The 10,199-nt window shown below is 42.8% G+C and overlaps 2 protein-coding genes across 3 annotated transcripts in view; one reads left to right on the top strand and one right to left on the bottom strand.

The window, feature by feature from the left end:
* CATSPERE (catsper channel auxiliary subunit epsilon) overlaps positions 1 to 5,724 on the bottom strand; it is a 150,093-nt gene extending 144,369 nt beyond the window's left edge. The window contains exons 1-2 of the mRNA XM_081824485.1: positions 5,517 to 5,724; positions 3,644 to 3,692 (exon numbers count right to left, since the gene is read on the bottom strand). Coding sequence (XP_081680611.1) covers positions 3,644 to 3,692; positions 5,517 to 5,581 — 114 coding nt within the window. The 5' untranslated portion in view covers positions 5,582 to 5,724. The remainder of the gene's footprint in view (positions 1 to 3,643; positions 3,693 to 5,516) is intronic.
* A 1,695-nt stretch (positions 5,725 to 7,419) lies between these two features.
* Positions 7,420 to 10,199, top strand: part of ADSS2 (adenylosuccinate synthase 2) — a 34,727-nt gene continuing 31,947 nt past the window's right edge. Inside the window, exon 1 of one of the 2 annotated variants that reach the window (XM_006746258.3) lies at positions 7,420 to 7,733. In XM_006746258.3, coding sequence (XP_006746321.1) covers positions 7,551 to 7,733 — 183 coding nt within the window. In that variant the 5' untranslated portion in view covers positions 7,420 to 7,550. The remainder of the gene's footprint in view (positions 7,734 to 10,199) is intronic. The other variant, XM_031016951.2, reaches the window with a different exon arrangement.

A 10,199-nucleotide genomic window follows, 5' to 3' on the forward strand; every position in this document is an offset into this window, starting at 1 on the left:
TTAGAGGGGAGGGGGGAGGGGGGATTGGTTAGCCCGGTGATGGGTATTAAGGAGGGCATATAATGCATGGAGCACTGCGTGTTATACGAAAACAATGGATCGTGGATCACTACATCAAAAACTAATGATGTACTGTATGGTGACTAACATAATAAAATTAAAAAAAAAAAGATATGTTTACTTTTTTCTGCTTTTTTCTTTTTACCGCTCTGTTTGGGTGAATTCCACTGCTCCCTCTTCAGGTTCACAGATCCTTTCTTCTGCCTTATCTAGTCTGTTGTTGAACCCTGTAGTGTACTTTTCAGTTCAGTTATTATATCCTTCAGCTCTGTGACTTCTACTTGGTATCTTCTTTTCTTATCTCTTGGTTGAAGTTCTTACCGTGTTCGTCCATTCTTCTCCTAAGTTCAGTGAGCATCTTTATGACCATTACTTTGAACTCTTTATTAGGTAAATTACTTATCTCCATTTCATTGAGGTTTTTTTCTGAGCTTTTATCTTATTCTCGTTTGGAAAATATTCCTCTGTTTCTACTATTTCCTTGACTCTCTTGTGTTCGTTTTTATGCATTAAATAAAATAACCACCTCTCTTAGTCTTGAAGGAGTGGCCTTGTGTAAAAGATGAGCCTTATCATTTAACCTTGCCCTAGGTCTTGGTTGTCCTTCGAAACTCTGTGATTGTCCAAGCAGCCTATTTTATTTTTAATAACTCCTAGTAGATGAGGATGTGCCAAGTCCTGTCATTGTCCCAAAGGGAAGATCTCAGTCAGCACCTAGATTCATGTTGATTGGAAGCTAGACACTCAAGCAGCAGCTTTTAAAGTATACAAATATATATAGTCCTATGGGACTACAAGTGTAAGCCATGGCCACCAGAGCCAGGCAATCTGGAGGTATACTAGGCAGCAGTTACAAAGACCAGGCTCTAGACAAATGCATAAGGTCCTTTCTAGGAGATACTGGAAAGCTGTAGTGAGGCAGAAGGAAAGCACAGAGATGGCCTCCACCAGTTTATGTTCCCTGAGAGCAACTTCACAGGTTCCTGGATGTGTGTCAACCTGAATCCTGTCCCTTATGCCAAAGCTCCAGGAAAAGCAAATAGGTAGAGAAATATTGTTTTAAAATGCTTTCCATTAAGATTTATGAACTATTTAATACCTAAAGTATCTTCTGTACACTCAATATTTTCTTTCTCTGAATATCACTTGCAAGCAACCTGCAAAGCCACTGGTTTTACCATCTACTCACTTGCATTTGTCTACCTCCTTTGTTGAGAATCAAACTCTGACTCCCAATTTTCATTTCTGTAATGACATAATTCCATTATTTTGGTTACATGACACATTTGTGTCACCTCTATAAAAATGATAAAGGAACAGCAGAGATCAAAAAAGATTCTTAGGGGGTGCCTGGCTGGCTCAGTTGGTGGAGCATGTGACTCTTGATCTCAGGGTTGTGAATTTGAGCCCCATGTTGGGTGTAGAGACTACTTAGAAAAAAGGAGATTTTTATAATGACTAATAAAATGGTCAGTTATACAGCAAAGCTGTATAAAAAACAAAGATGAAATATATAAATAAATGATATCAAAGAAATTAACTATAAATGACAGTTTAACCGGTAAGTACAGATTTAATAAGAAATGGATAGCAATGAATTTAAAAACAAATGACATTGTAAAAGAAAATATAGTTTATATAGATTCCTTTTGCCTGATTCTGAATAATGTAAATACAATGATATATATAAACATAGAATATAAGTGTAAACTGATACAATTACTTTGTAAAATCTTTGGCACCATCAACTAAAGCTGAACATGTGCATATATCCTATGACTTACCTATTCCACTCCCAACAGAAATGCATATATATGTTAAGCAGAAGATAGGTATTAAAATGTTCATAGTAGACTACCAAGTCCAGTAGCTCACTAATCATAGTAGACTTAAAAAGACTAAAAATGGAAACCACCTAATTGCTTATCTACAGTAAAATGATGCATATATTATGGTATGTTAATTCAAAGGAAGAGTATATAGCACTGAAACTAAACTGCAGCTACATGAAACAAGAGAGGATTAGTCAACTCTACCCATAGGAAAGAAGAGAGTTCAGAAACTGACACATCTATATATGGAAACAAATATAATACCAGAAAAATAATAGAAAAACAATAAGTTGTTTAATAGGTGGTGGTTCATTATGTGGAGAAAGTAATGTGAATGCATACTTTATATTATATACAAATGGACCCCAGATGGATTCATGACCTGTATTTGAAAGGTCAGGATATAACACATATAAAAGAAAAAATAGGAGAAATACCCAACTCCGGGTAGGAAAAGATTTTTCATAAGACTCCAAAAAAGTAGAAAGTATGAGGTCAAAAAGCATGTGTGTGTGTGTGTGTGGTTTGGCTCAACAAAAGTCAGCTTTTTCTTAAAAAATAAAATATTCACAGACAACAGTAATGGTTAAATGAGTAGATGAGAGACAAGAAAATGAAATATTTAAAACCAACATTCAACTAATATAGAGGCTGGAATGTATACAGCACTCTGTAATCAACAAGAAAAGGGCACAAAATTAAATGGAAAATGGGCAAAAGGTATGATCAGGCAATTCAGAAGAGAAGCCTGCATAAATATGGGAAGAGATGCTCAAAATCACTAGTCATCAGAGAGCTGAAAATAATGACAGCAATAAGCTATTGCACATAGTAATAAAATTGGTAATAAAAAAATAGAAAATTAGGGGTGCTTGGGTGGCTCAGTCATTAAGCATCTGCCTTTGGCTTAGGTCATGATCCCAGAGTCCTGGGATCAAGTCCCGTATCGGGCTCCCTGCTCCACAGGAAGCCTGCTTCTCCCTTTCTCATTCCCCCTGCTTGTGTTCCCTCTCTTGCTGTCTCTCTCTCTCTCTCTCTAATAAATAAAATCTTTAAAAAAAAAATAAATAAATAAAAGAAAATTCAATAATACCAAACTTTGGTGAAGATGTACAGTAGGTGACAGTAGAAACTGTGATTGCCACTCAAGAGCAATCATGCAGAATTTAGTTAAATCAGTCATCTGCTCTCACTATATCCCAGCTGAAAAATTATTGCACAGACCCATAAAAGGACATGTAAAAGGGCATTCATCACAGTGTTGTTTGCAGTGATAGAAAGCCATGTGTCCATCACTGGGGGGCTGTACAAATAAAACACACACATACTAGTAAGCAGGCAGCATTAAGAAACGAAATAGACAAAGTATTGAATAAAAAAAGTAATATAGAGAATGAAGTCTACAGCTTCAGTGACCATTCATCCCAGTTTGTGGAGGCAGTTGCAATTCATATCTGTTGTCCCAGCATAAATATTAATAGCACTATCTTTTTTCAATAGTTTACACAATATATTGTATGGCCACCCTATCTGTGAATATTAAATCACCAAAACTCTCAAAACCACACTACTTATGCTTGCTACATATATATTTAAGGACATTTATTGGCAAGGGGATTTATATTAGGATGATAAATGAGACAAAGGAAATGAAATAAAAATAAATAACTGTGCTATAATTGAGTATAAAGTACTGCTCTCTGCTTTAAGGTAGATAATAATACTATAGTTTGAAAAAATTACACACTTACAGTACTTCTGGTACTAAAAATGTGGTAGTTCGGGCTGTTAGTGGAATACCTGTGGAGGAAAAGGTCAAATATAAATATTAAAACTAATTTCTCCTCCAAATAAGAGGGATTCTATAGTAAACCCAGAAGCAGACATAAGTCTGGAGGGAAGTTTTGTATAGGACAGAGGTGATACTCAATAAATGGAGCTGGAAAATGGATCCGGATTCATAAGGAGAAAGAAATAATCGCAGTCCTACCTTAGATCATTTAAGAAAAGCAACTCCACTGGGATAGGAAATGTCATAAACATTAATACTCTTAGTAGAAAATTTAGATAAATGTCTCTTAGATGTTGGCGAAAGGAAGAATTATTTAAATAAGACATCTACCCTGAATTCTCCACCCCCCCAAAAAAGCTAACAATAAAAAATCATTACATCAAATTCAAGAAATTTTGTCCTTTAAAAGAACACTTTACTAAGAAATAAAATTCAAGGAGCCTGTGACTTTACCATGGGAAACAATAACATCTTTGTCTTCACTAAATTCTCATTGGAAATTTAGGGAAGAGAACGAAATTTACCATTATGACCAGGGGTTGGCAAGCTATGGTCAAATTCCACCTGTAAATAGATTTCTTTGACACAGAGCCACACCCATTGGTTTACTACTGTTGGGGGTGTGCATTTCCTTACCATGGCAGAGTTGGGTAGTTAAAACATAGATGGTATCACCTGAAAAGCCTGAAATATTTACTACCTGGCCCTTACAGAAAGTTTGATGACCTCTGGTGTACAACATAAAGTTTATGAAGTCCCTGAATTCACAGGCCATTCTTAATAATATCCCTTATCCTTACTTATTGATCCATTGTTTGCCAGGCATGTTCTGGGAGCTAAATATATCTTTGCATTCGAGCCTCACAACAACCCCATGAGACAGGTTTTCTTTTCTTCACTCTATAGAGGAGAAAATAGAAGCTTACAAAGTTCTGTCAGAATGCTACCTTTTTGCTTTTTCTCACTACTTCACTGACCCTTTCCAAGGCTACTCTTAACTCTGTTCGATGCCCCCAACCGTCCAATGAGGTGCCCTAGATCCCTTTCCTCTGAAATCTCTGTAATAGTTTGATTGTCGGTATTCTTACATCTTAATGTTAGAGGGTAATAGTTATAGCAAAACCTCCACTGAATGGAATATTCACAGAATATTATTTTTCTGGTTAATTATCTGTATTTTAACCTATGTTGAAAATCTTTCTAAAATATTTCGATACACTTTCCAATCCAGCAGTTACTAAATACTGAACAAAAATCACAGTTGCACTGAGGCTTTCTCAGAACTGTTAAATCCTTCACTCCCTAAATCAAATCACAGAATCAACTCCCATTCCTCATGCAGGAATTACATCCCCTTACATTTGTACAGTGCTTACATTTTATAAAGCACTTTGTCATAAATCTTTCATACATCTGCCTCACATACACCATCACCTACCTAGTTATCCTAGAGAAGTGCCCTCGCCCCGCCTCCCTCCCCAGTGGCGACTTTTGGGCTCTCATTTGGTCCTCTCCTCTCTGGCAAAACAAGAGTGCAGCAGGAGGAAAGGAGTTTATGGGTGGGTTCGCAGGGGCTCAGCTGTCCATAGGACGGCGACGCGAAGTTATCCAGACCCTGGAGGAGCAAAGCCGTAAACCTGCTCCTTCATTCTCCGCCCTCATCCATCGAAAACTCTCGGAAGGGGGCTGCGGGGCGCGGGTGCTGGGCGCGGGGAGCCCGGGCTCCAGGCGGTGGTCTGCGGGGGCGGGTGGTCAGGACGCCGGGGCGCGGGGGCACGGCCCCAGGGGCGACCCCCGCCCGGTGCCCCGGTGCGCAAGTGGCGTCTCTCTACCTCCACACGGCCGAGCCGCAGCAGCTCAGCCACGACAGCAGGACCGCCACTCCCTGGGCTGACATGGCGCCCGGACAGCCTCCGCCCAACGGCCCAGGCCGCGCCCGTCCTGACCTCGCGCGCTCACGGGGGTCTCCGGCGGACCAGCGGAGAAAGTGCTGGGGGCCGCGCGCCCCGGAGAGGGGTGGGGTTGGCTTCCCCGCCCGCGCGGGCTAGTGCGTGTGCGCATGCGTGCCAGCGCGCGCCGCTACCTGGCTCCCTAGGAACCTCGCAGTTGGTCGGAGTCGAAAACGTAAACCGGACTTCAGGAAAGGCAGAAATCATGCTGTTTTGGAGTGAAATAGCAAAACCACTTCGGAAAATCCCAGGTGACTGAACGAAGGTGAAGCTTTTAAGTTACGGTATCTTTTAGCCCAAATTTTCGTCCTGACTGTATATAAATACTGCGATAACAAATACGTATCTGGTAGTGCTTTCCAGAATGAGGCATTCCATAAATGGTTTTTAAATTCAACAAAATGAACAGTAACGTGTACTTTTTGAGCACCTACTTTATGCCCAACACCACCTTGCGCACTTGAGTACAAAGAAATATGACAGCTTTCTGATTTACAAAGGGGTTTGTAATCTTGTGGTAAAGCCAAGATAAACAAATACCAAAATTGTCACATAGTATTATAATTTATATGTTTATTTGATGGTAGACCAAGTAATCTGAATCTTTGAGTGCTGCAACTATTATCTACTCCTCTTTATGTTATCAGGGCCCAGTACCATCATAGTTTGTTGTAGGTCCTCTATGTTTACTGACAACGAATGATTGAGTAAAACTAGTATCATACTAAAATACACTCTAGGACCATTAGAGAACGTGATGGTGTGTACATGATGTATATGTAGTAGACCTTGCATTTAATGTGATTCTAATCCCAGTTTTTTTCCGAAGCAACTTTATATCGGAATTAGATGTCATAGTTAATTTGTGTTGCCGCAGTAGGTACAGTTTATTCAGGTACAGAATCTAGCTGCAACTGAAACACGAAGAGTAATGGAATATACAAAAAGGGTCTGGGCTCTGGACTGTCTCGGTACCAATTCAGCCTGCACTAGAGCAAGTTAACTAAGTTTTAAATCCTGTAAAATAAGGGTAAGATAGTGTTACTTACCTTATATGGTTGTGGGATTTAAAAGAGCTAAGTGTATCACAGTATTTGGCACAAACTATACATCACTATTGCCCTCCTCCTCTCTGAGCCCCTGTTACTAATGTGTAAAATGAGAAGGGTTAGAACTTGAGCTGTAGATTTTCAGTTCTAATGTCCTCTATTGCTCTACTTTGGCGTATGCCCTTTTCGATCCCGGTTCCGTCTCTGTTCTTACTTGTAGACCTTTAGTTCCCAATTACGTTTCCATTCCATCCCATTTGTATTTTGGAATTCCACCCTCTGTATTTCGCACACGCTATCTCGTCGTGTCGTTAAAGGCAAGTCGTTAAAAAATAAAACGCCTTCAGAGGCTGAGACCTGTAGTCGGCAAACAGCATGGCACCAGAAAACGTCGCCTCGGCCCAGAGCGTTGCATGCCGGGAGTTGTAGTCCGACGCTCGAGCACGCACCTCCGCGCCTCTCCGGTTTGAAAAGCGGGAGAAGGGCAGGTAGGCGGGGCGTTGAGGCGAAGTGCGCTAGAGGCCCCGCCCCTGCCCCTTCCGCTCGCGGGGCTCGCCCTGGGGTGGTGCGCCAGGCTGCGGAAGGGGCGTGGCCTCGGTCCCGGGTGGCGGCGGTTGCCGCCACCGGGGCCTCTTCCTGCGGGCAGTTCTGCGGCGGCCTGCCTGCGCGGGGCAGTCATGGTCGCCCCTTGAGTGGGCTGTGGAGGAGAGCGGGGCGGGGCCTGGCTGGAGGGTGGTGGCCCGGCGGGGGCGGGGCCGGACTCTGGCTCCTTTTTCCTTCGCATGTGGCTGGCGGCCGCAGAGCAGTTCAGTTCGCGCACTCTTCGCCGCCCGCGTCTCTTTCGGGCTCTCCTCGCGTCACTGGAGCCATGGCGTTCGCCGAGACCAACCCGGCGGCATCCTCCCTGCCCAACGGTGACTGTGGCCGCCCCGGGGCGCGGCCCGGAGGGAACCGGGTGACGGTGGTGTTGGGCGCGCAGTGGGGCGACGAAGGCAAAGGGAAGGTGGTGGATCTGCTGGCGCAGGACGCCGACATCGTGTGCCGCTGCCAGGTGAGGTAACCGGGATCTGACGGGAAGCCGGGCCCGAGAGCCCGGGCGCGGAACCCGGATCCGTCGTCCCAAAGAAGGTGTCACCTTGAGGTTCTCTCCTGCTCGGAGCTGTGGCGACGTGGAGAAATGGCGGGAGGTCAGAGACCCCTGACCTGAGGTCTTGGGCTGAGGGGTTGCGGTGGCGCTGGAGGAAAACCAGGGTTGACCCGGAGTCTTTGAGGGACGCGCGATGACTGGGGAGTTGCAGTTTTCCGTCTGGGGGCCAGTACCCAGCCCCGAGCTTGGGGCCGGGGTGGGGGCGGGATGCGGTTTGAGTTTGAGGAGCTGCTGCCCGAGGCCTGCGCCCGACTCCCGGCGGAGACCCCGCGCGGCCACAGAACCCCCCCATCGCGCGCCCACCCACCCACCGAGCGAGACCGAGTGGGAATGGATTCTTCCGAAGCGCCCGAAAACCCACTCGCCACTCCCCCCCACCTGCAGGCCCCCAGCATTCAGACCTTTGCCTCCTCCGGTCCACTTTGTTGACACGAGAACCCACCTCCGGGCTTTGGACGGTTAATGGCCCCGGTTTTTGACTCCGTACCCCGCGTATTAATATTAAGGGTAGATTATTTTTACTTGTTGGTCCCAGAGGGAAGAATCCCCGCTCTTTTGCGAGTGAGGCAAGTAAATACGTGGATGTCAAATCTGGTATTTAGAAATATTTACATTGTTACGCTCACATGGAAAGTGAACTTTCGGGAAATGGATTGGTAATGTACTTCCTACGGGGAGACACGTGGTTTTCAGTGTAAGCTTTCTTCCTATTTGTCGCTTGCTTTGAAGCAGCCTCTAGGCTACGCCTTTGTAAAGGCTCTTAGATAACTATTGCCAATTTCAAAATTCGAAATAGTTGAGCAATAACCACTTTCAAAACAAATTGTAATATATCTGAAACTGTTTTCCTCGCAAGAGGATTTCTTCTTCATGAACATGGCACAATATGATGATGCCATGCTGTATATGTTCTAACAAGTTAGTAGGCCTGCTTCACTGAAAGCTTTCCACCTGAAACTGATTATCATTCTGAGCACGCAGAAATAAGGTAATCACAAGTACAGAAATGCTAAATGCAGAGATTCTGATTTGTCTTGTTTTTTGCATGCAGAAACACCCTGCCCATTTCTTAGCTAAGATAGGTGTTGCCTCTTAGTATTACCCCTAGCACCCCACCACCTTTCCCCACCTTCGGATCTCTATTCCTCCACCCCTCTGGGGACACACTTACCTTAATACTTTACTCCTAAGCGTGTTTCCATTGAAGTTCTGCCCTACACTGCCTAAGGAGCTACGCCGCAAGCCAGTTTTCACCTTACTTTTGCCTTAAAATCAGAACTGGCCGTGCTATAGGGAAAGAAGTACGAGAATACCTAACTCTTGCGGGTAGAAAGGGAGAGAGGCTGGTCCTATTTGTCCCCTTCCATGTCGTTCCTGACCTCTTCCTTTCCTGGAAATAGTAATACTTAGGCCGAGTTACATTATGGGTTGTAAGAAGGTGTGGGAAATATAACGATCAATAGCATTTATTCTAAAAGATCCTCGATTTTAGTATTTCTTTGAAAAGTAGTAGAATTAGTTTGTAGATTGGAGAAGATGTTACTATGTTACCGTGAACATACTCTTGAAGAAGGTCATGGACCAATCTCATCTGTTGGAAAGCCTAGAGAGAAGTGATTGAGAAGGAGCCAAGTTTGGCTTTAAACTGTTACCTGAAGATAGAGGAGGAACATTTGAGCGAACCTGTTAGGCAGACTTTCCTCTTCTGTAAACTTTGACTTTCTGCACACTTTATATAATTCTAAAATCTTTATATTCTAGTGCCTTTTAAGAACTCATCATTAGAAGGATTGCTACTAGTTTTGTTAGTGAAAGTAGACACAGAATGAATAGATTGAAGGATCTCTCTTGTGATTCACCTTGGTAACTTTATATTAATTGGCCAGCTCTAGCAAGCTGACTTCTCCTTAATGAACTTCTCCTGACTTATAAAACTGAAGACTATGGAATGTTGAAATTTTTAGTGTGTGTAGAGCGCTGGGAAAGTCAGCATTAGAAAAGACATTTTAAGCTTGAATTGCCTTGTTTGATGATTTAAGTTCTGTGTATTACTGAAAATAGGTACTTTGTTAGAGCTTAATATGTGTTTTTGGTCATATTCATGCCCCAAACTCAAATTTTATGCAGATTTTTCTCGAAGTGGTATACACATAATGTATCCATAGTTTAACAATCAAATCATAAGAAATTTTTTCCAAAATAAAAGTTTTTAAAAGAAAAACTGATATTGTATTTAACTGTATATTTTTAAAAATTTTTTATTATGTTAATCACCATTTAACTGTATATTTTAATATATCAAATGCCTTTTGGAAAGAATAGATGCAAAGCTCGTGGCATTTTCATCATCGGTGCACTTAAGGCCTATAT

This window comes from Leptonychotes weddellii, chromosome 6 (genome assembly GCF_054177405.1).
Source record: "Leptonychotes weddellii isolate Sample4059 chromosome 6, ASM5417740v2, whole genome shotgun sequence".
Taxonomy (NCBI): Eukaryota; Metazoa; Chordata; class Mammalia; order Carnivora; family Phocidae; genus Leptonychotes; species Leptonychotes weddellii.